The sequence below is a fragment of the Delphinapterus leucas genome, chromosome 3, assembly GCF_059928025.1.
Source record: "Delphinapterus leucas isolate spDelLeu-1000000601 "Yukka" chromosome 3, BTC_Dleu_Yukka2, whole genome shotgun sequence".
In the NCBI taxonomy this organism is placed as follows: domain Eukaryota; kingdom Metazoa; phylum Chordata; class Mammalia; order Artiodactyla; family Monodontidae; genus Delphinapterus; species Delphinapterus leucas.
In genome coordinates this window covers 89693529-89721237 of record NC_143131.1, presented here as the reverse complement: position 1 = coordinate 89721237, position 27709 = coordinate 89693529, and the positions used below count along the sequence as shown (strand labels likewise).

Sequence of the window (27709 nt, the reverse complement as noted above, 5' to 3'; positions counted from 1 at the left end):
CATGAATATGGGTTTTGGATGTTATGTTCTTTCCAGGACAGTTTGCATCTGTGTTTCGCTTGTTTTAAATGAAATTGCATATATGTTATGAATCTTTTATTTGGACTTTTGAAGTTTTAATCTGTATCATGGAAATATTTTGTTATATTTTAAATTATGATACATATAAACATACAGAAAAGCAAGATTAAACATATTAACAATCGTATTGCCATATATAGTTGAGATTACTGAATACCCCATCAATTTACAGAAGGTAATTTAAATGCCATTTGCAATTTTAAAAAAACCCAATAATAAATACCAGGGACTAAATCCAACAAAAGATGTGCAAGACCTTTATGGAAAAACATTATACAACTGTATTGAAAGACCTAAAAGCTAAATAAATGGGGAGAGGTACTATGCTTTTGAATGGGAAAGCATAAGAATAGAAATTTTCCCCCAAATAAATCCAGTAAGTTCAATAATACGATTCTGATCAAAATCTCAACTAGTATTTTTTACAGCATTAGACAGTCTGACTTTAAAATTGATATGAAAGTGTAAGGGGCAAGAAGAACCAAATAATTTTGAAGAACAATATGGGTGAACTCACCCTACCACATACCAAGATTTATACCTTGCCACATACAGCAATATTTAACTAGTATGGTAGTGATTCAGGTAAACAAACTAATGGAACAGACTGCCTTTTCACCCTCGTTTCCTAACTCCTCTTTGTATACAACTGCATACTGGCCAACCCGAACTGTACTTGCCAACATTCATGCCTTGGGAATTTCAGTACTGTGCCTTTAGTATTGCTATTCTCTATATAATTCCCTTCATCCCTGTCTACTGTACTTCACTGAATCTATTATTTTATGTACCATTAAGAAAAAATGTTGCCAGTTAAACTGACACATCATCATTGCTGGGTACATTCTGTTTCAGAGAGATTAAAACAGGAAAATAATGTGTCTTAGGATCTTTGGAACATGGTGTTTAAAATGCCAGTGTCTCCACAAAAAATAATCTTTGCTTTCCCTTGTCTGAAAGTAAATTTTCTCACTAAGAATTTGTAATCATTTATTTATATCTTTTTGTGAAAGTTTTACAGAGTAACAGATGTGCAGGGCTTTTCCCCTGAATTTTCCATTTCTGAAAGTATGTATCTTCTACAACAATTCTAGTAGGACCAAGGGCTTCCAAATACTGAGCACCTACTGTGTGTCATGTGGTAGTTGCTTTAAGAATGTTATCTTGATCCTTAGGTAACTCTGTAAGGCAATTTCTATTATTCAAATTTTTACATAGGACACTGGAGCTTGGAGTTTAAGATTGCAGAACCAGGATTGGAACCCCAGACCGCCTGACTTCACAGCCATGACATGGCATATCACACTGCATTTACCTACCTCTCAGCTTCCCTACCTTGATTACAGTAAGCTATTTGAGTGTAGAAACCATGTATTTTGCATCTTTATGTTCCTCGTACCTTTTTATACATTCCTTAAACCTAGTGAGTGGTCGGTACCTGCTGAACGAATAAAAGTAGAGGAGGAGGTTAGGGCACCCCATTCAAACCAATGATTCTTTAAATATTTGTTCACATTTGTGTGTGGGGTCAGTGCAGGGCAGGCATAATTGAGGCTGAGCTATTCTTTTGACACCAACTAATAATTCAAATAATAGATGCCATTTCCTACTTCAATAAATTCTGGAACATTTTGGGAAAAAATTTCAATTAAAAATTTACATATCCATTACCGAAAAATTGAAAAATGAAGAAAAATAAAAGGAATAATAAGACACATTTATCAAAAGTATATTGTGTACCAACCACTTCACCTGCATTATCTCATTTAATTCACAAAATAACATTATCAGATAGATACTATTGTTATCTGTATTTTACACATGAAAAAATGGAGGTGAAGAGCTGGTAAGTCATTTGTCCATGGTGTCATTGCTAGTAAATAGTGTTCTTGTTTGTCTGGAACAATTTTGTACCCTTCCCACTCTGTTTTGGTTTTCTGTTTTTAAACTTGATACATAAATGTCAGTAGTGAACTAACAGTCTGCAGTTTTCTATTTTTTTGCCCAATATTTTTTTAGAGATTTTGTCAGTGTTGATTCATGTAGTTCCACTTCATTCAATAATTAAACAATTTTTAGAAACCAGCAAGTGTACATAGTTTAAAAAGTCAAAGTATGTTAGGCTTAGAGGGAAAAATGGGTACCTCCCTCTTCATGCCTTAGTCTTCCTCCACAGAGACAACTGCTTTCAACTTTTTGTTTTTGTTTCCTCCTTTTTATTTACCTCTATATCGTCCTTCCTCAAATCCATACTACCATTTCCTGACTTTGCAATTTTAATACACAATGTCTTTCTACTGTGAAAGAAAATGATTTAGCATTTTCCCTCCTTTCCTCCTACCATAGTCTGTTTTCCTTTTTCTCTTTTCTCATCTTCCATTATATTTATATCACATTATTATGACTATGGGAACATTTACAACAGAGCTATATATTGTACTATGTTCACTTTTTTTCCTTGTGTAAATTTTTTTGAGTTAATAACTTCCCCCATTTGCTTAGTTTTCTTTGTACCAGTTACTAATTCTTACCTTGAACTCTGACAGAACTATAAACTCTTTTCAGTATGACCAAACTAATAACATAATTGTGTGTGTGTGTGTGTGTGTGTGTGTGTGTGTTCATTAGAGACATTGCTCCTGGAGCCCTAAACCCTTCTTCAATTTAGATTTCTTTTGTCTCTTTTCTGTGTTAGATCCCTGTTTCCTGGTTTCTATATTTTCCTTTCACTTGTTTTGTTTCCTCAATTTTTTTTTTTTTGCGGTACGTGGGACTCTCACTGTTGTGGCCTCTCCCGTTGCGGAGCAACAGGCTCCGGACACGCAGGCTCAGCGTCCATGGCTCACGGGCCCAGCCGCTCCGCGGCATGTGGGGATCTTCCCGGACCGGGGCATGAACCCGTGTCTCCTGCATCGGCAGGCCAACTCTCAACCACTGCGCCACCAGGGAAGCCCTGTTTCCTCAATTTTTAAATTAATTAATTAATTTATGGCTGCGTTGGGTCTTTTGTTCCTGGTTTCTATATTTTCCTTTCACTTGTTTTACTTCCTCAATCTTTTTTTAAAATTTATTTATTTATGGCTGCGTTGGGTCTTTGTTGCTGTGTGCGGGCTTTCTGTAGTCATGGCGAGTGGGGGCTACTCTTCGTTGCAGTGCGTGGGCTTTTCATTGAAGTGGTTTCTCTTGTTGTGGAGCACGGGCTCTAGGAACACAGGCTCTAGGCGCACGGGCTTCAGTAGTTGCAGCACACGGGCTTCAGTAGTTGTGGCATGCGGGCTCTAGAACAGGCTCAGTAGTTGTGGTACACGGGCTTAGTTGGTCCGCAGCATGTGGGATCTTCCTGGACCAGGGCTCGAACCTGTGTCTTCTCCATTGGCAGGCGGATTCTCAATCACAGCGCCATCGAGGAAGTCCTACTTCTTCAATTTTAATTCCTCCAATGGTTTCTTGAGAAAGAATGAATGGAGTTTACATTCCCCCCCCCCCGAGTTTAAAGAGATACTTGATATGGAGTTAATTCTCTAAATCCAACTTGATAATGTTTTTCAAGTTGCCCAATAGTAAATATAAATTGTTTCTTCTCATTCTGTAGTTAAATAGTTTGGGAGGAAAAATATCGTGAACTTCTAGCTTGTTGAAACTTTTCCCCTCCAGTTTAGTGCTGTCAGAAATTTCAGGTTATTTGAGTTTAATAAGTGATGAAACACATGGAGATTTAGAGAAGACATAGTTAATATAACTCATTATATAAAAGAGGTACTGTCAGTTGTAAAACAGTGTCATGGCTCTGTTTTCATTGATATAATGGCATTTATTTTAAGTAATTCTTGGCTTAAATGGAAATGTCAAAATTGTAGTATTTAGAGGTAATTATAAACTAATTTCCATATAAAGATTTTCAAGATACAATCTAAATATAGATAAATAAGACAATGTCTTTTCTAATTGCCTATGGAAAAATTTACCCCGAGTATGCATGTTGGCTTATCTTTTATGGGTTTTAAGTGGAAGCTTTCTGTTTTTGACATTGCCGAGAAGCCTTTTCACATAAATAACCTCCCATAAATCATTTCAAAATGTCTCAGTAAGGGCCTGAATAATTTTTTTCTTGAGTAGTCTGAAAATGACATCTCAGTCATTAACTACTTTAGGATAAAAGCATTTTGCTAACATTGAGCTTCACTCAAAATTCTTAACTTGTTTAGATTGGCATATGCTGTTTATAGTATTGTATTTGACTTGTTTGTTAGATGTCTTTTTTTTTTCCTCAGTAAGAAATTTTACTGTTAGTTAGCTTGTCAGACATCATTATAAATAGGGGGATAAGAATCTTGGTGGTAGATTGCAGTGTTTTATACTGAGCATTATTGATCCATAAAGACTTACAATATATTATTCTAAGGTTGTCATTGCTAGAAAGGATTGAGGAAGGATTAAGAAACTACATTGACAGAAGTCATCATTTTAGTGACAGGCAATTTAGTTTGAGGTAACTGAAGCAAGGAAAAAAGCAATCAATCATCACAGCAAGGATTTTCACAAATGTTTACCAGTCTATTATGAATGTTGTATAGATCATCAAGGTCATTTGATAGCGTCTCTGAAAGTAGTGTTTTCATATTCTCACAAAGCAATTCAAATATTTAAAATAAAATACTATTTCCACTTTCTAAAGTTCTGTGGTACAATCAAGTAATGAAATAGAAAGGATTAAAAAGTTGGGAAACATGCAAAAAATCCAGCTAATTCATTAAACACTTCATTTCATCCTTGGAAATAGACATGTTTTCTCTTCAAGTGATATTTTACTCAAGTGTCTGGCTAAAGAATACATATAAAAGATAATTTTATATTGGATCACGTTTACTTTCTTGTTTTTTGTTTTCAAGTTTTAATACTATATTAAAAATTTACATTTACTATCTCTTCAAATTAACTTCTCTTGATTACCTTGAAGGAGAAATCTGCATTGTGTAGTGTAAATTCCCTTTTATCTGGATTCCCCATCCACACTAGTTCTGGGACAGTAAATGGGAAGGAGTGCTGAGACCAGAGAAGAAAGTGAGGGTGTATGTTTCCCAGTGAGCATAGCCTAGGCTGCTTCTTGGAATCCTTGTTGACAAGGCCTTAGAGTTAGTTTTGGGTTGAAATTTAGGCTCTGTCCTTAATGTATGGGTGATCTAATCAAGAGCCATAAATCTTTCTTTGTCCTCATTTCCTTTTCTGCAGAATGGGAATAATAATACCTTGCCCACGTGGTGGTTGTGAGGATTAATACCACAGCCTTTGTAGGAGCCTTGTAATTCTTGACACAAAGTAGCGCTTCAAAGATGTTAGTTCATTCCTCTTCCCACCTCAACTGTCTGAGAGCAAAGATAGCAAAACAGTTGATCTCTTTAATGGCTATAGAGGTAGGTAGAAGGGAGGCATGGTTACTATCATACATTCTAATGAAAATAAGGGTAAGTCACAGTAGGCTTACCACAGGCCAGGGACACCTAGAAGGTGAAAATTGTGGCATATTTTTAAAAACTTGTTTTTTTGAATGACTTCATATAACTGTTTTGATTTAAATTACTCCCCGCACCGCTGCCTAAACAAAACAAAAAACCTCACCTGTTTTTTTTTTTTTTTTTTTTGATCAAATGGTCAGTCAGAACTCTCATTGTAGCTTATGGTGAAGGAAGTGTCCTTGTCATCTACTTGATGAGGTACACATTTGCATTTAGCATTCATGGTAAGTAATCCTAAAGGTCTGTCTGTCTGTCTGTCTCTATGTATATATGTGTGTGTATATACACACACATACGTATATAAAATTCTTAGCGGGTTGATAGTTATTTGTGGAAGCAGTGTTCATACTGACGAGGAACTCTGGTTTGGGGTTACACAGCCTGGACTTTAATTGTGAATCAGTCACTTCCCTTGTGCGGACTTGAGCAGTTATTTAACCTCTCTGTTCTTCAAGTTTCCTTATATCCTTACTTAGGATACTAATAGTACCTACATTTGTGGTTCTGTTTTTAATTAAATAAGATAATACAGGTATCTTGAGAAAGAAGAGCAAAGCTGGAGACATTATGCTTCCTGATTTCAAACTATATTACAAACTGCAGTAGTCAAATCAGTATGATATTGGCATAAAAACAGGCACAAATTCAATAGAACAGAATTCAGAGAGCCCAGAAATAAACCCATGCATATATGGTCCATTAATTTATGACAGAGGAGCCAAGAATATAAAATGGGGAAAGGACAGTCATTTGAATAAATGGTATTGGGAAAACTGGACCCCTATCTTACACAATACACAAAAATTAAAATGGATTAGAGACTTGAATGTAAGATCTCAAACCATAAAATTTCTAGAAGAAAGCATAGGCAATAAGCTCCTTGATATTGGTCTTGGCAATGATTTTTTGGATTTGACTTTAAAAACCAAGGCAACCAAAGCAAAAATAAACAAGTGGGAATGCATCAAACTGAAAAGCTTCACAGAGAAAACCATCAACAAAATGAAAACACAACCTATCGAATGGGAGAAAAATATTTGCAAATCATTTATCTGATAAGGGGTTAATATCCAAAATATATAAAGATCTCATTCAACTCAATATCAAAAAAGTCTAATTAAAAAATGGGCAAAGGATATAAGACTTTTTTTTCTGAAGACATAAGTGGTACAAATGGCCAGCAGCCTAAGTGTCCATGGATGGATGAATGGGTAAAGAAAATGTGGTCTGTATATAAATGCAATAGAATATTCAGCCATAAAAAAGAAGGAAATCTTGCCATTTGCAACAACACAGATGGCATTATGTTAAGTGAAATAAGTTAGGCAGAGAAAGACAAATACCATATGATCTCCCTTATATGTGGAATCTAAAAAAAAACCTAGCCAACTCATAGATACAGACAACAGATTGGTGGTTACCTGTGGCATGAAGGTAGTCAAAAGGTAGAAACTTCCAGTTACAAAATAAGTAATGGGGTGTAATGTACAGCATGATGACTATGGTTAATAATACTGTATTGTATATTTGAAAATTGCTAAGAGAATAGATCTTAAAAGTGATCATTATAGGAAAAAAAAATCTACCACTCTATTTACTGTGGTGATCATTTCACGATATATACAAATATCAAATTATTATGTCATATACCTGAAACTAATAATGTTACATGTCAATTATATCTCAAGTAAAAAAAGATAGGGCTTCCCTGGTGGCGCAGTGGTTGAGACTCTGCCTGCCGATGCAGGGGACACGGGTTCGTGCCCCGGTCCGGGAAGATCCCACATGCCGCGGAGCGGCTGGGCCCGTGAGCCATGGCCGCTGAGCCTGCGCGTCCGGAGCCTGTGCTCCGCAACGGGAGAGGACACAACAGTGAGAGGCCCGCGTAATGCAAAAAAAAAAAATATATATATATATATATATATATATATATATATGCAAAGGTCCTAATACCCAGAAAGTGCTTCATGTTAATTAATTATGATTACTTTTTCATACCGTACTCTGTATGGATTATTTTTATATACATGTACACACATGTATAAAAAGTAAGCATTCATAATGTGACTTTTTATAATTAGGTGACTAGTTAAATGTGTAATAGGTTTCTGACAAAGAGAATATTGGTTTTCTCCTCAGTGAAATCAGAGACCTGTTACTGGGAAAGTGTGGCATAATTCGTTACAAACATCATAGCTAACGTGTGGGTTGCTTTTTATATGCCGCATGTTATGCCAGCATATTAGCTCATTTAATCCTCACTATGACCCCATACTGTTACTAGCCACATTTTATAGGTGAAGAAACTAAGACACAGAGATTAATTTGCTCACGGTCACATAGGTAGTGAGTGAGGGAACCAGAAATCCCTGTTCTGGACATCTTTGAAGAGTTCTTATGCTTCCTGTCTAGTTCGCTTACTAAGCACTTTGGAAGGATTCTTCCAACTGAGTGAAAGGATCTACATGAAATACTAAGATGTCATGGTTAGATACGTGGTGAAACCTTGCATTTATAACTGAGTATCTCTTAGCATGTTATTTTAGAGTTGTTGTTTTATAGTATGTAATTTATTGGTAGATATATCCCAACTCGTAAGCCATGTGCCAGCCCACAAATGTGTTCTCAAGAAGTTGGCTGTAAAAAGAGTTTTATTTGTGTTAGAGGCCCATTTTTCATCGTGTGTGGGTTGTTGCACCTTCCCATTTTCTCCTCCAGAGTTTGAATCTGTGTTGTAATGAATAAAGAGAACTCCTGGCCAGGTGTCGAGGGCTCACCAACTATCTTAACTGCCTTTGTTCTGTGTGTGTGTGTGCACGTGTATATTCCCCTACATTCTACTAGGTTACTAGGTAGAAGAAGAACAAAAAAAGCCTAAGAGAGCCCATTTATTTCATGGACTAAATCTTGGGTTTGGAGTAAACTTTCTCCTTAATTTCAGCACTCCTTACCTCAGCAGTGATCCTTTCTAGCCCGAGTGTAGGGCCTGGAACTTCGAAGATGTTTAATAAAAGTGTGATGAATAAATATAAATGAATGGATGAGATGAATGTTCCCTTTCTTTAGCTTGTAGGTTTCTTTTCTCATCGCAAAGAGATATTGGATGTAAAGGGAACGATGGAGAAGCATCTGCTACACGTGAATGTGACTTGCACATTTGTGGGATTAATAGAGAAGATAGACTTTTTAATAGACAGAAAGGGAAGAAAACTCCAAGTTTAGTAGTTTATTTCAGTGGTTCACTAGGGAAAGCGAGACTATCAGGTGTCATGATTTCTACCATGATTTGCTTAGGTATAGGTACTGATTTTCATTAACCATTTTCTTTCCTGTGTTATTCTTTTTTTACATTGTTTTATTCACCAAATCATTTCTCTTCATCATTTCCACTGCTTGCTTGGATGTAATTATATGGAAGGGAGATGAGTATATGTGCCTGCCAGGGGGTGATGAGAGAGGAGGAGGGAGAGGGGAAAGAAGAGGGAGATAGAGAGGGATGTTTCCCAAGAATAAATAGACTTTGGGGGGTGAGTTTCAGCAATCTATTATTCTTTATTTTTATGTGATATTCCCCGTACTGATAATATTAAAATGGGATATGGGAGACATAATTTAGTAAAATATTATGAACATATATATAAAACTTAAGTTCATATAAAACATAAACTTAATACTGAGAGAGGAAATTTTAAATGGCATTTATTCTCAAGGTTAATGACTAATGAATTCTCTGTTTCTTTGGTCTTAATAGATGAATTTCTTTGGGAACATGTGGTTTTTTAAACAATTTAAAGCTCTACTTTTCATTATATAGTTGTTAAATGTATGACATAGCTGCGTTTGGAAATATGCTAGGGAAGCACCCTCTTCTCAACCTACCACTGGAAAGGAGTGTAGAGAAGACCATCACTTCTTCATAGGATGTCTACAGACACTTAGAGTTTCTCAGTATTTAAGGTACCCTTTTTACTCTTAAGAGCTTTTACTGTTTTTTAGAATCTTACCATTTATATGGTAACATGCCTGGCATCCCTCCTTTTTACCTCCCCGTGGATATCTTGTAGATGCTTGGAGATTGTTTACTTCTCTAATGTTTTTTAATCTACATGCTTGAAAACGTAGTTTCAAAGTTGTCGAGGCAATCTTTTAGCTTTGGATATTTGCCGTTGCTGCTGTTTTTGCTTTTTTTTTTTTTTTTTTTTTTTGCGGTACGTGGGCCTCTCACTGTTGTGGCCTCTCCCGTTGTGGAGCACAGGCCTAGTCTCTTTATTGAGGGGGCTATAGCCATACCACTTTACACTAATATTTGTAGTAACAGTGGGAGGAATTGCGTTTTAGAGCAGCACCAATTTTTTGTTTGGTATTTCTAGTAATAAAGTAATCTGGTGGGAAAAAACTCATCTAAAAGATTTCAGGAACATTATTCTTTGAATATCTGTTTTTGTGGCAGTATTGTCTTAGGTGCTGGAGCTGCAAAGATGAATAATACATGATCCTCTTATTGGGGGGAGATATTAGTCTGGGTGGTGGAAGAGGGGCAGGGAGAAAGAAGAGGAGATACAATACCCATAGTTTTATATTCTTGCCTCACTTCAGATTACTACAGTATAGAGAATCAAGATTCTTCTTTTGTGGACCAGCTTTATGATGATGTGGGGCTAGTGCTGATATGAAAAATACATACAAATGAAAGAATTTAGAGGGAGTGAATAGGCAGAGCACAGAGGATTTTTAGGGCAGTAAAATACTCTGTATGATACCGTAATGATGGAGACGTCATTATACATTGTCCAAACCCGTAGAATGTACTACAATACTAAGAGTGAACCATAATGTAAAAATAGGACTTTGGGTGACCGTGATGTGTTATTGTAGGTTCATCAGTTGTAATAAATATACCATTCTGGTGGGGGATGCTGGTAATGGGGAGGCTATGCATATCCCAGGAAATAATATGGGAAATATCTATACTTTCCCCCCAATTTTGCTCTGAACCTAAAACTGCTTTTAAAAAATGAAGTCTCAATTAAAAAAATAAAGGGATTCATACATTTTTCATTGGTATCCAGTATAATTAAGTTTGATGAAGTTAGCCCTTCTGTGTACATTCTTCCTGTTAAATTCTTCAGATTATTCCTGTCTTGGATTATCTCTAGATAATGGTCTCAGTACTCATATAAGTTAAAGATTGAAAGCTTTCATAACAGTGTAAGGAAAGAATACATTCTAAGATAATTCAATTTATACAAAGTCCTTACATTATAAACCTATAGAAGGAGTTATAACATGCAATAATTTATATCAGCCTCTTATTAGTAGTGTTTATATATCTTTAAAGAAGATGAATTTCTCCCCTCTATGTCATTTTCTTCAGGAGTTGAATTCTAACTTTTTAGTTTGATATTTAAAAGTAAATTCAGCATAGTTCTGATTGAACAGTTTATCAGGGAAGGAGTGAGGAATCAGGCTTTCTGCAACGACTGAAGTATTGTGCGAAGTGGCTGATGCATCTCAGAAGAAAAACATGAGAATTTATATAATCTAAAGTTCTGGTCCTTTTCTGATAACGTTGAACCAGAGCCGTTTCATAGTTACAGATTTGCCTTTAAACCTTATACTTTGAGATAAAATGCTTTGAAAGTAAAAACGGGGAGAGTGCTAGATGAAGTTAGGTATAAAAGCCATGGCACATACATGCCTGTGTGCATAGACACCCCCCTCCACTCCATTTAAATTGTTGCCTCTTAGGAATAAAATGAAAATAGAAATGTCATTTACTCATGATTTATTCATGAGCAGTTTATCCAGTTTCTTGATCATTCAGACCCTTTATTTCTCTTTATTCTTCCCCTCTCCCATGTTTCCCCCCATTAGCTTCCTACCAGTAAACTTCTGGTTTTTCTTTCTCATTATTGACTCTACCAGAGGGTGGAACATGCCTGGGACACACAGTAATTTTAACTAGCCAGCTTTGTACCTTGTTAGCAGTTATCATACTAAGAACCAAAATTAGATGGGAATTACTTTGAGCATATAGTTGTTTATGCCATCCCTATTTATCATTATAATGGATTAATGAAAGTTGATTTTTTAATAATAACATTTAGAAAATGTATTTGAAATGAAAAGGACATGATCATTGGTTTTTCAAACATCCTCGGGATAGGTCTCTACTCAAATGTCACTCTCTCAGATAGGGTTTCCCTAATCTAACCCTGTCTAATACAGCAGCCTGAAGTCTTTCTTTATCCTCTTATCCAGCTTTGTCTTCATAGGACTTATTTATTCATCTACCTTCCATCCACCTATGTACCATGTTTATTGTGGCAGGTAGTTGTCTTTTTCACTCTAGCACAGTGCCTGCCCCAGAGTAGACACAAAATATTTGTTGAATAAACCACTGGCAAAGGAAGCCATTTTCTCCATTTTATAGAAATGGAAGTTAATACTAAAATATAATAATTTTACCAAGGTTACGTTACTACTAGTAGGGGTAGGATTAAGTAACACCCTGAATCTTACAATGTACGTACTGAACATTGCAATTTACATAATTAAGAATTTCTAACCACTTAAATTTGTTAATCTCTATATAAAGTAAAAGTTGAATATTTGGTGGTTATACATCATTTCACAGTGGAGTCTTTTGATTTTCAGTCTAGTAGTAAAAATTTGGTCTATTTTATTAATGTTCTGAAGTATGTCTTGGAAATACTGCCTTTGCTATGTTTGGAGAATTCTGTGCATAGCCATTTCAGAAATGTTAGATTTTCTGTTATACATTATCTGAAAAGTCTATTGGAAAAAAGTCATCTCAGACATTTAGATTTGTGAGTGTAAATTTAGAAACTTTGGAATAACAGCAAGGGTACACATTTTAGAAAATACATTTCCAAACTTGAAACTTTTTTCAAGGTGGCATTTGTAAGTTTTGTTTAACAAACTTTTAGCTCACACCAACCCAGAAAAATAAGATTAGGTGAACACATTATGAAGACTTTTCTAGAAAAAATTTGAATATCTAGATACAAACACTTCTAGATGTTTGATAATTAGATTATATAACATAATGCCAAGTATAAAAGGTATTGATAATAGTATTAGTTTTCCATCATTCATGTTTTCATTATTTTTATTTAGGGAAACTGGTTTTCTAATGCCAACTAGATTTTTAATGATTCTCTAAAAAATTTCTAATAATATCTGTTATTGGAAAATCCTGAAAATGTTATGCTAGTCTTTTAAAAATTTCACTAATATCTAAATGTTAAATACCTTTAATAGTAAAAAACTGATTTTTAAATTATTTTTTTGTGGGAACTTTATATAGTTGCAACTTATTATGCTATAGAATAAATATAAATTCCCCATCATTAGTGTTATTAAAAATTATTTCCCAGTATTCAGACATTAAAGTGTTAATATAGTTCTGGTTAACGGTTGCACCTTACTTAAAGCTACAGTATAAGATTTCAAGCAAATTTTGGTTCATATTTTTAAATCTTGAAAAGATTCTTATATTTATCTATGCCTCAACTCTACCATACTCCCTCATATATCACTTTCTAAAGTTTATAAACTTGAAAGAATTGGAATTAGTTCACCTGTGTAAGAGAAATCTAAAGGACAGCTAAGTATCTCTATATATGAAGAGAACTATATTGCATTTCTGTAGAAGTTAAACTTAATTGCAGTTTTGAACCTTGATGTTCAAAGTATGATATGAGGACCAGCAGCATATAGCCATCACTTAAAAGTTTGTTAAGAAATGTAGGATCTCAGACTAACTGAATCAGAATCTGCATTTTAGCAAGATGTGATATGAATGCACATTAAAGTTTGAGATGCTCTGGTTTAGAATAAGCTGGTTAAACAAAAAGGAAAACAGAACCTGACTTTAAGATGATTAAATATTGTTTTTCAGAGATTATTAAGATATTTAATAATAACAAGTTCCATAAGTCCTGGTGGAAGTAAGCATGTTACCATATATGTGAGCCCTGACAACAATGGTTGATTGTTAATGATTAATACAGAGGTTGACAAAATACAGCTGCACATTGGGGCAACACAAGTGGGATCTTTTTAATATGTGTTGATTTTACTCATTAAATCAACAAATTGGGCTGAACATACTCTAGATATAATAAAAGGAAATAGTTGAGAAGAGTAAATAGTTTTGGCTATGATGGCTTTTGGTCTCTTATCATTTGAAAATAGGGTTAATTGGGTCAATTGTTTAGATTTAAGAATTGTATCAATATCCTTATATGTCAAATTGAAATTCCTTTCTGGAAGATGAGTACAAATAGTTTTGTTTTGTTCTTTTCCCTGATTAGGTAGAATGACTGATAAATCAGTATTTCAAGAAATAAGGGAACAGCTGCCTTAGTTTAGTTATATCATAAAAGCAAATAAAAGGGCAATGAGATAATCAGTGGCCAAAGATGAAAACATAAAAGGTCTTTTTTTTTTAAGCATTTTTGTTTTTTTTGATGTGGACCACTTTTTAAAGTCTTTGTTGAATTTGTTACAATATTGCTTCTGTTTTATGTTTTGGTTGTTTGGCCATGAGACACGTGAGATCTTAGCTCCCCCACCAGAGATTGATCCCGCACTCCCTGCACTGGAAGGCAAAGTCTTAACCACTGGACCGCCAGGGAAGTCCCAGAAAAAATCTTTTAATGTAGACAAGAAGCCCCAGTGTCTACAATTTAAGAGTACCACAAACTTTCAAACATATGCTCTGCCCCAAAGATCAAAAGATAAGGAGAACCAATGATGGAACTAAAATTATATAAACTGGTAAAGAGAGAAGAGACAAAACTATTCAGTCAACTTCGGCTTCCCTGGTGGTGCAGTGGTTGAGAGTCCACCTACTGATGCAGGGGACACGGGTTCGTGCCCCAGTCCGGGAAGATCCCACATGCCGTGGAGCGGCTGGGCCCGTGAGCCCTGGCCGCTGAGCCTGTGCGTCCGGAGCCTGTGCTCCGCAACGGGAGAGACCACAACAGTGAGAGGCCCACGTACCGAAAAAAAAAAGAAAAATTGTAGACACTGAAGTGGGACAAGAATACCTGTTGTTTTTCTGGTTCAGTTGGGACAAAATTAGTTAATTGGCAAAAAAAAAAAGTGTTAATTGAAAAAAGTATAGAGATTCTTTAAAACAAACACATAGTCCACATTAAATACTGAAATTTTCTTTTCATATTGGGTAGTTTGTTCAGATGAAGATAATTTTCTCTTTCTTCCTAATTCTGGTTTTTGAAGAGCTGATTAAGTATCATGGACACTTTGGCAATCTGGTGAAGTCTATGGAAACTTTCTCAGGATAATGTTAAAACCCATAGATATATGAAAATATATAGATGTGTTTTTTAATGTATTCAATAATAACATTGCCTACAACTCTCATAATTTTGAAATAATAATGAACATTAATGCTACTTCAAGATAACTAAAAATATTGTAATGCAGTTTGGAAACAACTGTCATTTCTATTGGTGACAGCTACTGTACTTTGTTGCCTATATTCGTAATTGAAGTAAGTGCTGTATAGAGGAAAGTGAAAGTAAAATATAATAGAGGTTAAGGAAAGTATATGAAAGTTACCAAATGTAAAAGTGTAATTTATTTTCCCATCCAAAGTTATGTATCCTTTAGAGTTTATGGACTCTATGATAAGAACCCTTTAATTTATCTGACAACCTTCCTGAACTCCCTTATTCTGAACTTAAAAAATTTGTGTTGTTTTTTTCTAGGTGGATATTTATATCATACAAAAATAATGATTTTTTTTCCCTTTTCTTTCCAATCTTTACAACTTTTCTTTTCCATTTTATTTTGACCAAGAGCTCAAGAACTGTATTTAAGAGTGATGGTGTGAGTAGTCTCCTTTCTTTTGTTCCTGATCTTAGAGAGAATAGAGATTCTATGTTGAATATAATGTTTCATGTAGCTTTTTGCTATACAGATATTCTTTGCTATCTAAGATTACTTGGAGCCTGAATTCAGGTAGTTAGTTGGTGGAGCAAGATGATCTCAATTAGTTGGTTATATATGGTTCATCAATTTTGGATAGTGAGTGGTGAGAGCTAACATAGGGAGGAAAATTGAAAACTGAAAATTTATTTGAATTAATTTTGTTACTAAGTTCTGCTAGCAGGTGTTCAGCTAAGTTCAAATGGAACAGTATCCCTCTGTAGCTTATACCAACTTAAGGAAGTTCTCTTCCATTTTTCATTTGTTAAGCATTTTAAAAAATTTTGTGAATAGGTAATAAACTTTATCATGTGCTTTTCCTGCATTAATTGAGCTAATCATATGATGATATTGAACCACCTTTGCATTGCAGCATTTCATTGCATTGCAAACACCTCATGGCATCATTATGTATTATCATTTTTGAATATAATGTTGGATTCAGTTAGCTAGTATTTTATTTGGAGGTTGTTTCTGCTTTTGGCTGTCCATTTAATTCATAAATGAAATCCATATTCTTTTCTCATAGTGTCTGGTTTGGGAATCAAGATTCCATTAATTAGCCTCCTAAAATGAGCTGTGAAGTTTCACACTCTTCCCATGTATAATACATGTACAGCCTGTATTATAAAGCCATTAATGTTTCCTAAAATTTTATTAAAACCCTTTTGTGGGCCTTGGGCTTTTTGAGAGGAGAGTTTTGACTACTATTCCAAATTATTTCATGCTCTTTGGTGTATTTAAGGTCTCTATTTCTTCTTTTGCCATTTCTGGCAAGTTACATTTTTATAGGAATTTATCAATTTTATCTTCATTTTCAACTCAGCCTATACTTGTTATGACACTTTAAAAATCTCTTTAACATTTAATATTTCCCCTTTTCATTCTGTATTTTGCTTTTTTGTTCCATCTCCCCACCTCACCCATGTCTTTGTTGAAAAGTCTGTCAGTAATTGTTAATATTCTAAGTCTTCAGAAAAGCAACCTTTGTTTTCATCTCTCATACTGCTTTTTTGTTCGGTATTTTGTTGATTTATATTTTTTATTATTTCCTAGCTTCTTATTGGTATTATTTCTTTGCTTCTTGTTCCTGTTTAGAGTTTTGGTTCTCAGTTGTTATAGGTGTTCTTTGTTTTAGTTTGTGTTTAGTTTAGCTTACTTTGTAAGACATAAACAGATAAGACATTTGGGAAAAAAAGATACTTGATAATCCTTATATCCTGTATATTTGCATTATCTTCCTGATTTGGTTTCTTTCTTTTTTTTTTTTTTTTTTGAGTACCTTCTCTAAGAATGTTTTTAATTTGGGCCTTTCTGAGGCAGACCTTCTGTACTCTTGTATGCCTGAGTAATTTTTATTCTGCCCTTACCTTTGAGAAACAGTTTGGCTTGATGGGAAATTCTAGAGTCAAAATTACCTTTCTTCACTTTAAAATGTTACTGTGTTGTATTGTATCCAGTGTTGTTTCAAAGTTTATCTGCTTTCTCTATGGAAACTTTAGGAATTTTATCTTTTTTTTTTTTTAAATCTAAAATGTAACCAACTTAAGGTTAAAGATGTGTCATGGTATAGAGTTTTCCTTATTTGTCCTGTCAGAGAGCTCTTTCATTCTGAAATATTTCATCTTTCTTTAGTTCTGGAACATTTATTTTAATTATTCCTTCAAAGGTTTACTTTTTCTCTCTTTCTACTTTCTGCTCCCCACCATTTTTCCCTGAGACTCCTATTATCTGGATGTTCACACATCTGCTTCCATCTGCTGGCTTCTCTTTCACGTTGTTACATCTTATCCTTTCCTGTTGCCTTTCAGGAAAGGTGTCCAGTGTGATTTTCTAAATCAATAATTCATCCTTTAGCTGTATCCATCCTGCTGTGTATTTCCTCTATTAGATTTTTATTACAGCTATTACATTTTTGTACCAATATTTAAAATTATTTTTTAATGATTTCCTATTCATGCTTCACATGCTTATATCTTTCCTTATTGCTTTTGTTATATCATGTTTATTTTAAATTATTGATACATCAGTTCTAATAATTCTGCTTCAGCAGATTTGTAAAACTCTTCCAAAAGACAATAAAGGGAGTCCAAGTTTCTAATTGTGTAAGTGCAAGAATGTGTGATATCAATATTGATGGAATGACTGGAGCAAGTCTGTGCATCTCACCTGCCAGAATTTCAGGGCATTGGGCTGAGAGCCAAATCTGTCCTAGTACTGGCTGTGGTTTGGTGCCCCCTAGTGACCATCTCCTCCCCCGGCTTAAATTTCCATGGGCATGATTTAGTTAAGTGCAAGACAGCAGCAGCAGTCGTCTCTCTTTTTGTGGGCCTAATTGGAATAATCAGGAGAAATATGGGAGTATAGGAACCTACTTTCTCCCTCTCTGTTTATGGAAATGGTTGCCTGGCATGGCTTTGCCCTCTCCTTCATTTCCTATTTCCCACCCTTTCTTCATACCTACCAGAAAGGAAAGCTAATGCATGTTTAGATTTGTGTATTTATTTAATTGTGGGTGTTCTTCATAGTTGTCTAAGTGTCTAGATTTCTAGATCTTTTCTCGTTCCCAGGACATAGCCACTCTGCCTCTTAATGTGAATTGGGAAGCGCCGAGGGCCAGCCTCTGGTCATTGTTAATCTGGCATATTCAACTCCAGGCACGGCTGACTTCCTGTCGATCACTCATTGTCTCTTCTCTACCTAGGGGTTTCACTCTCACCTCATGAAAGCCTTTAAGCTGCCCCGTATTACCCTGCTGCCTTATTTCTATGATGTGGTGAGGTGTATGCTTTGCTTATCTCAGAGGAGAGGCAAGAGCAGCACTGGAAAGTTTTCCAACAACCTGTTCCCTCCCAACCTAGGTGCAGCACACTGACTCCATCATACAGTTTTTGTTTGTTTGTTTTTGTATGGTTTTATCTTTTTCTTTCTTTCTTTTTTAAGTTCCTTGCAACTGTTTCCCTCACTAAGCTATAGTTTCTCCAGTACTGATTTTTGTGGAGGGAACCAGTAGTGTAGGGAGTTTACCCATCCTGATAGAAACAAGAAAATATACTACCTTATAGGTGACTACAAAGCAAGTTTCACCTTGGCTTAGGTTAAAAGACTAGTATTCTCAAATTAGTAAACTTAAAAGTGGTATTTTATTCCATTACCTTCTGGTATTTAAATTTTGATTTTATTAGATATTGAAATAATGGTCTTTTAGGGTACTGTCTGTATCCTTATATGATTCTTTTGCTTTAGGAATTCCTTTTTACCTTTTGCTTTGGAAATTCTTTTTTACCTTTGCTTCGTATTTTTTACATCTCGTATTATCACATCTTTGACACCGAGAAACTGAACATGCCTTTGGACTTCCTAGAAGCTCTCATATTTTTAGCAACAACATTTTTACACAGCCTTTTTACATTTATTAATCATATTCATTTCGAACAGACACTGTGTGGAGGAAACTGTAAGGCTCAGAGAGGTCGAGTTTGTTGGACACAGTGACACAGCCAGTATATGGTAAGCCAAGGATGTAAACACAGGACCGGTTTCGTTCCAGGGCTTTGTCTGATATACTCCAGCTACATGGGGAATAATTTTTTTACATTAGAATCCTCTGAACTCTTTGAGAAGTATTCTTAATTCTATTTTTTCATAGTAAAATGAGTTTCACAGTTTTTGCTGTTCAGAAACTTTTAAGTCAAGGATTTCCGCAACCCATATGTTAAATATTGATAAACATTTTTGATAGATCATATTGTATTTTCTTTAAACCAACATACTTGCTTGTACCTGACTCCCTCGTAGATCAAATCTCTTCAATTCTTGATACTCACAGCTTGAAAAAGTGTTGTTTGTGCTTTCTTTTCTCCAATTCAAATTATTTTGTGAAAATAGCTGATAGCAGCCAAGGACTTGCTGTTGGGGGGAAAACCTGTCACTTTTAAATCACAGAAACTTGTTATTTAAATGGAAATTATGTAATTGCTTTCATTATGATCTATAGACTGCCTTGGAAATACGTAGGCTCTGGATATAACATATAATGTTTTTTTATTATGTTCAGTTTTTCTCTTGGTTACTGGGATCTTATTTATATCATTTTAAATTCTCAGTGTGTTACTACTTTAGGAATATATACTGAGCAGACTCTTGTGTTGACTAGTTTTTTACCACCTACATTATAGGATCCTAGAGTATTTTAGCAGAAAACAGTTAAAGATCATCTAGCCTGATTTCCATGATTAAATCTGAGCAAAAGGAAAGATTAAATGACTTGGCCAAAGCCATCTCATCAGTAAGGGCCCAAGCCTCCCTAGATTCCATCTCTCATTCTTTATACTGTTCCACTTAATCTCCTGAATGAGTAGTAAACAGAAATTTTGTGTTTTTTACTTGAATCTGTTCCTCCTGTGGGAATCTCACATGATTTTTCTTTTCAACAACTAACTGCTTCTTTGCTACCTGTTTTTAATTCCAACATATGAAAGGGTAGAAAGAGGAAGAAGAGAGTTAATATTATCAAGTTCCTTTTAAATTCATGTTCTGTATTAGTCTACTTGGTTGGCCGTACAAAATACTGTAGACTGGGTGGCTTAAACAACAGAAACTTATTTTCTCATAGTTCTGGAGGCTGGAAAGTCCAAGATGAAGGTCTGGCCGAGTTCATTTTCTGGTGAGAACTCTCTTCTTGCCACTCTTGCTGTGTCCTTACATGGCACATGGCAGGAAAAGAGAGGGAGAGACAGGTCTCTTTTTTTTTTTTTTTCTTGTAAGGCCACAATCCTATCCCATAAGGGCCCTTACCCTATGATTTCATTTAACCTTAATTACTTCCTAAAGACTCTTGTCTCCAGATACAATCACATGGGGGTTAAGGCTTCAACATATGAATTTTGGTGGTACACAGTTCAGTCAGTAGCATGCTCTATATATTATAACCCTGTGAAGTAGCTAGCACTCCTAAAAGCTGCTGACGTGCTTGCCCCAGTGTCCTTAACGTGATCTGTCTTCAGGGTCAAGGTGTGACTGGTCTGAGGAGATGCAGATTGATGCAAACACAATGTCTTCTGCAACCTTTGGCAAAACGCACACAACCGTATAGGATTGTTTCCAATTCCCCAATCCAGGCACAAATAGGCCTATCTTTCAAAACATTTACTAAATCTGTGATCAATTTAATATCATTTCACCATTTACATTGCTGTTTGGATCTTCATGGAAGGCACGATCAAGGTCATGATTGAGTGCACACATGCACATACTTTGGCATCAGAATACCTAAGTTTGAATCCTGGCTCTGCCACTAAGTCACTGTGAACTTGGACAGGGTGTTTGTCCCTCTGCCTCAGCTTCTCATCTGTAAAGTGGGCAAAATTACCTCACATCTGCTGGCAATGAAGATGAAAGGAGATAGTATCTGCCAAATAGTAAGTATTCAGTTAATAATAGTGATTATTATCATCTTCATGTGCTATTCTTCCTGACCATTGGGGCCCAAGTGACTCTAACGCACTCTCTTTATTCCCCCCTTTGTCATTTAGGGCCTTGGTAAGTTTCAATTAATTTTATATCCTATCTTGATAGGGTAAATGCCTACGGGCATTTTTATTCAGGTTTTTAAAAATGATTATCAAAGTATTCCTGTGTGTAGAAAAATCAGAAATCAACTTATGATATTCCACCAGTCCCTATTTTATAGATGAGCAAACTAAGGCTCAAAGAAGTTAGTACTTGTTCAATTAGGGTGAGCCCAGAATTCTCTACAATGCCTGTCTGTCTTCATATCTTTTGCTGTTTCCATCGCACCACATTAAAACCAATCTAACACTTTTAAGTGATAATCTGATTAGCGTAAAATTTTGTAACATCCGAAATACCTGTAACCCATGTAAAACCCAGGCAGTTTGTGACCCAGGCCTAATATAATCCTATTCAGTGAAGGAGCATAACTAAAACTCTGTTAAAAATAATTTAAATATTTGTGCTGTTCCTGAAAATGCCAAAGTGCCACAGCAGGTCATAATGAGCATCAAAACTTCTAAAAATATTCTCTGGCAAAGAATTTGGTGTTGAATTCACGATACACAGATAACTAAGCAAGGAACATACAGAACCACCACCACAACAAACCCCAAGGCATTTGTTAACCTCATAGAAGTAATAATATCACACTAAATGGCTCAGCTCTAGATACTGTTTATATAGTCACAATTATATAAACACTAATATGAATCTAACCAAAGTTATATAACTAGGTAGGAAAGATTGTGTGTATGTTGGATCTGAGTGGAGGAAATAGAACTCAACCCTTGTTTCATGTTGAAAACTCAACAGATAATGGCTAAAACTTGAAATCAAGAAATAGCAACATAAGCATGGTATTTAGAGATAAGGAAGTCAATTCCAAAATAATAATCTGAAAGAACTGAAAATGCTTATTACTTCTTAGAAGGGGGAAATGAGGGCAGGGGAGAGGAGTCTGCTATTTAAAAAAAAATAAACCTTCTGGGGCTTCCCTGGTGGCGCAGTGGTTGAGGGTCCGCCTGCCGATGCGGGGCCATGGGTTCGTGCCCCGGTCCGGGAGGATCCCACATGCTGCAGAGCGGCTGAGCCTGTGTGTCCGGAGCCTGTGCTCCGCAGCGGGAGAGGCCACGGCAGTGAGAGGCCCGAGTACCGCAAAAAAACCCCCAAACCTTCTGAAGTTATTTGCTAATTCAAGCCAGGTGCATATATAATTTTAATAAAATGAAACCTAAAAATAAAGAAAAAAACCACACTTTAGCCCAGTGATAAATGTTTTGACTAACTTTTGTCAGCTAACAAAACTTAGCTGATGTTTTATTTGAATGTCAAGATAAGCATTGATTTTCTTTAGAAGGCATCATAATTTGCCTAATATTAATTTGATGTCTGCAGTGTGCTAGGCATAGCAGGGGATGTAAATGTAAATTAGACACTAATCCTTGCTTCCAAGGAAGTTGTGATCTAGTCAAGAGATGAGATATATGCAAATAACCTAAATGGAGGATGGTACAAAATACCTGCCAGGAGAGCAGGCTTTCCTGAGCCTTCTTGACTCTGAGCTTTGCCTCAGGCCTTAGGTTAATAATACAGCTCATATTTCCAGTGATCGTGGTCTCATTTATGATTTGCAGAGTTGGCTTTGTTCTAGATCTTAATCTGTTTCCAGTCTTGATGGTCTTGACCCTTTTCTCATGGCTTCTCAGCACTTTCTTGGGTGGACTTTACCTAGGAAGATACTCGCCCAGTGAGAGAAAGCCAGTAGGCAGGAACAGAATATCTTCATCAGTAGTTATATTTCTATTTTTAATTTTACTCTTATTATATAAGAAGAGATGTTTTCTGAGTACCAATGGTAGGGCAGAGGTAAATGTTCTGAAGGTTATTTATAATATTTATATGAGATAGGAACCAGATGTTCTCTCAGATTACCTTCCAGAGAACTCTTCTGACTGCAAGGGTTGGAATCCAGGAGAATGGTTTACAGGTGAAAAAACAAGCCTGGAGAGGTTTAGTGGCTTATCCAAGGGCAGAGAGCTGGCTGTTTTTAGAGTCGACAGAGAAGCCAGTATTCAAAGTTTTGGCTAAAATGTTTTCATGCTTATCATGTGCCTGGATGTTTTGCTAAGCACTTTCTCACATCGTGAACACAACAACTTTATGTTTTAGGTGCTATTTCCTGCCCCTCCCTGATAACCAGATTCAAAGTTTGAAATCTATTTTTAGTAACATCTTTAAATGTGAGTTTTCCTAAGTGATTTGTCTAGGGTTGCTGTGCTAGGAAGAGGCTTTAGAAAAAAAGTGGTGTGTTGTTTATAAAAACCTTGGAAAGAAATTGCATTATTTCAGATTTTAAGAACTCCATTATCTGATTTTCAACCAATTCAAGACAATATAATGTGTGAAAGTAAAGTGTGGAAATAAATTGACATGTCTCGCATGTTAGAAATGACATCCTGGGAGGTGGAATCATAACATGTTATGAAGTTGGTCAGTCTTTCCATGGACACAAACTCAGGATTCCTTGGGATTGAGCCTCAATATGCACCCAACACAGTTCTGTTTTATTCCCAACAACCAGGGAAACCTATGGCTACTGAATTAAAAGTCAGTTATTGGGGCTTCCCTGGTGGCGCAGTGGTTGAGAGTCCGCCTGCCGATGCAGGGGACACGGGTTCGTGCCCCGGTCTGGGAAGATCCCCCACATGCCGCGCAGGGGCTGGGCCCGTGAGCCATGGCTGCTGAGCCTGCGCGTCTGGAGCCTGTATCCGCAACGGGAGAGGCCACAACAGTGAGAGGCCCACATACCGCAAAAAAAAAAAAAAAAAGTCAGTTATTGGATTGCTTAAAAAAGCCCTGAAACCTGTTCTTTCTCTTTTTGAATTTACCTTTGAATCTGCCTAAATGTAGGGATCAATGACGATATATTGAAAATCATCGTCCATTTTACAGTGTATATGTATTAAAATATGCTGCATGTTAAGCTTTTAGGACCCTAGAACGTAACTTATTTTTATTTATAAAGTAATTATCTGTATGCCACAATTATGTTCTGTCTTAATGGTTTTCAGGATTTTGAAAGAAATATAGTTCAATATGTCAGAATAAACAGCAAATGTGTATTGAGATACATGCATATAAACTTTTCTTCAAGATTGATTAATCTCTTTGACAGAGTTCTACTCAACACTCTGCTCCATTGCGTTGTACAAGTCCTTTGTACATTCACTAAAGCCACAGTAAATTATTTCTAATGTCATAGATATGCATATAAAGCAACATAGTTAGTATGTAGGTTGCACAGTGTCCTATTACAATAGATCTGTGAACAAGTAACATGTATGTAGCCCATTTGAGGAGGAGGACATTAGGATTAACATAAACATTGATACTAAGTAATTTTCGTTTTTTAAAATTGAAGTATAATTGACTTACAATATTATGGTAGTTTCAGGTGTATAACATATAGTGATCAATATTTTTATACATAACAAGATGATCACCAGGATTGTCTAGTTACCATCTTTCACCATACAAAGTTATTACAATATTATTGATTATGTTCCCTATGCTGTACATTATATCCTCATGACTTATTTATTTTATAAGTGGAAGTTTGTATGTCTTAATCACCTTCACCTATTTCACCCATACCCCCTTACCCCACCTCCACTCTGGCAAAGACCAGTTTGTTCTCTGTATCTATGAGTCTGGTTTTATGTTTGATCATTTAGTTTTTTAGATTCCACATATAAGTGAAACCATATGGCATTTGTCTTTCTATGTCTGACTTATTTCACTTAGCATAATACCCCCTAGGTCCATTCATGTTTTCTGAATGATTTCCTGAAGGGCATAATTCAGCATCTCTGACAGCCCTGTATAGGAGAAAGCAGAGGGTAGGCTTGTCTTTTGTCCTTTGTTCTTACCATTATAACTTAGCTTACATTTATGTGGTAAAAAACATATTTTTATGAAAGTTTTAAAAATTTAATTAATTTTTAAAATTAATTAATTAATTAATTTTTGGCTGCGTTGGGTCTTTGTTGCTGTGCACGGGCTTTCTCTAGTTGCGGCGAGCAGGGGCTACTCTTCATTTTGGTGCGTGGGCTTCCCATCGCCGTGGCTTCTCTTGTTGCAGAGCACAGGCTCTAGGCGCGCGGGCTTCAGTAGTTGTGGCACGTGGGCTCAGTAGTTGTGGTGCGCAAGCTCTAGAGCGCAGGCTCAGTAGTTGTGGTGCATGGGCTTAGTTGCTCCGCGGCATGTGGGATCTTCCCGGACCAGGGCTTGAACCCGTGTCCCCTGCATTGGCAGGCAGATTCTTAACCACTGTGCCACCAGGAAAGTCCCTTGTGAAATTGTGGATTATGTTAAATTATTAAATATTATTTCTACAAGTTAACATATTGTCTTCCCTTGGAATACAATTAAGTAGGAATCTGTTACTCTTTAACATTGCAGAATTAATGGTGGAGAAATTAGACGCATTTATGATTTCCATTTTCTCTCAGTGTCCGATGCATCCCTTGGGAATACGTGATGTCTTTAGGATGTCTTGATGATTGTTTTAAATTCTTATTGGATCATTAAACTTAGTCACATCAGTGATTTAAATAGTGGAGAGTAGGAAAGCATGAGGGACAGAGTTTTCTCTCTAGGTGGGTACTGAATTAAGGAAGAAGATATGTATAGTCAGAATTTTGGGAATTGGTAATTGATGTCTTGTTTCCTCTGAAATATCAGAGAATATATAATTTAGCCAATTCAAGCTCAATCGAGGGAGTATACTTGAATATGTTGCAAATTCTTAAAACTTTATTCCTCTTTCTTTCTTAGAAGCACAGTTGGCCACTTAAGAACTATTTTACCAGTAAGTTTCTTTATCATAATGCACCTTGAAAGTTCTTTACATTTGAAGTTCTAGATTCTATAAAATGTATGCATACCTTAATTAATTTTTTCCATGAATTCAAAACATGAATTTACCTAAGGATACCAATATTGTAGGAAAAGTTGATTTCATGTTTATTATTACTTTTATGTGGATACTTTTTTTACAAATTTTAAATTATTTGCCTAAATATTTCTTAAATTATTGCTAGTCTAATTATCCTCAGTAGTTAATGCTGGATGTTAGAATCAGGGAGGATGACATACTTTATTCATTTTATCTTGCAAAGAGCAAAGGAGAGGGGGAGAGAGAGGGGGAGAGGGAGAGCGAGAGGAGAGGGAGGGGGAGGGAAGGGGAGAGAAGGGGAGGGGGAGAGGGAGGGGGAGAGAAGCCGTTAAACGGTGAGATAGCACTTCTGCAATCCAAAGGACTTTGAGTGGAGAGGTGGCACCTTATGTTATGCTTTAACAAATACAAAAATATTCGTAAAGATTTAAAGTAATACATTTAGCAGGTATGAATTATTTGAAGGCAGTCTTCAAAGAACCATTCCATATGCTTAAATACAAGGATTACCATTATAGACAACCTGCTGAGGCACAGAAATGAAGATTAAAAAAACACTTTTTTTCTTAGAGTAAAATGTTCTTTCTGTAATTCATATGACTTGTCTTTAAAGGGAAATTTCATATACAGGTTGGGAAAGCTTTGCTTTTCTACATTAGTTTTGACAGTTGCTTTGAACATGCAGTAACAATTTTGAATGTTTTTTCTGAGAATGTTTTATTGACATGGTGATTTAAAAAATTTTTTTTTTTAATTTTTTAATTAATTTATTGATTTTTGGTGCGTTGGGTCTTTGTTGCTGCACGCGGACTTTCTCTAGTTGCGTTGAGTGTGGCTACTCTTCATTGCGGTGCGCGGGCTTCTCATTGCGGTGGCTTCTCTTGTTGCGGAGTACGGTCTCTAGGTGTGCGGGCTTCAGTAGTTGTGGCTCACAGGCTCTAGAGCACAGGCTCAGTAGTTGTGGCGCATGGGCTTAGTTGCTCTGCGGCATGTGGGATCTTCCTGGACCAGGGATCGAACCCATGTCCCCTGCATTGGCAAGCGGATTCTTAACCATTTCTCTACCAGGGAAGTCCTTGACATGGTGATTTGCTTTTACTTGCTGAGCTGATATATGATTGTTCTTTAGAATCTTTTAGATCATTGTTACAGAATCTAAGACCTTGAGAAAATCCAAAGACTCTACTCAGAGGCCTCAGATCATATTCATATTAGCTTATGGCTTTTCTAAGAATACAGGTGTAATGGATTCATCTGATGGTGGACCAGATTCGCTATGCGTAATGAGAAATTGAGAATTTTCCAATTAGAACGTAAAGAATAGCAGCAGTACCTGTTACCTAGCTTTGTGAATTAAATAGTGTTTGCCTCTCTGCTGTCAGGGAAATTTGATATCTGTAAAGTTCTCTTGAAGGCCTAGAGTTATTTCTGTGACTTTTACCCTCGTATCAAGGAAAGGCATAGTCAGATATATGTTTCGTGTATCTTTCTATATGTCGTATAATATACTTAAATGGTATTTAAATTCTCAGGCGTATGTTCACTACCAACTTTCAGAAAACAAATGATTGCTGGAAATCACACCAAATATATTACTGTGCTTTTCCTAATTTTAGTAATTTCATTTGTTGCAGAAATTTTTGAAGCAATTCGAAAATAGTGT

At 35.9% G+C, this 27709-nt stretch overlaps 1 protein-coding gene across 9 annotated transcripts in view; it reads left to right on the top strand.

Annotated features, from left to right (window-relative positions):
- FBXL17 (F-box and leucine rich repeat protein 17) overlaps positions 1-27709 on the top strand; it is a 480781-nt gene that overhangs the window by 93256 nt on the left and 359816 nt on the right. Inside the window, exon 5 of one of the 9 annotated variants that reach the window (XM_089909154.1) lies at positions 1300-27709. This exon is cut by the window's right edge and continues 21317 nt beyond it. The exons of the other annotated variants lie outside the window; for them this stretch is intronic. Within the exon in view, the coding sequence (XP_089765280.1) occupies positions 1300-1575 (276 nt within the window). The 3' untranslated portion in view covers positions 1576-27709. The remainder of the gene's footprint in view (positions 1-1299) is intronic. 9 annotated transcript variants of the gene reach the window in all.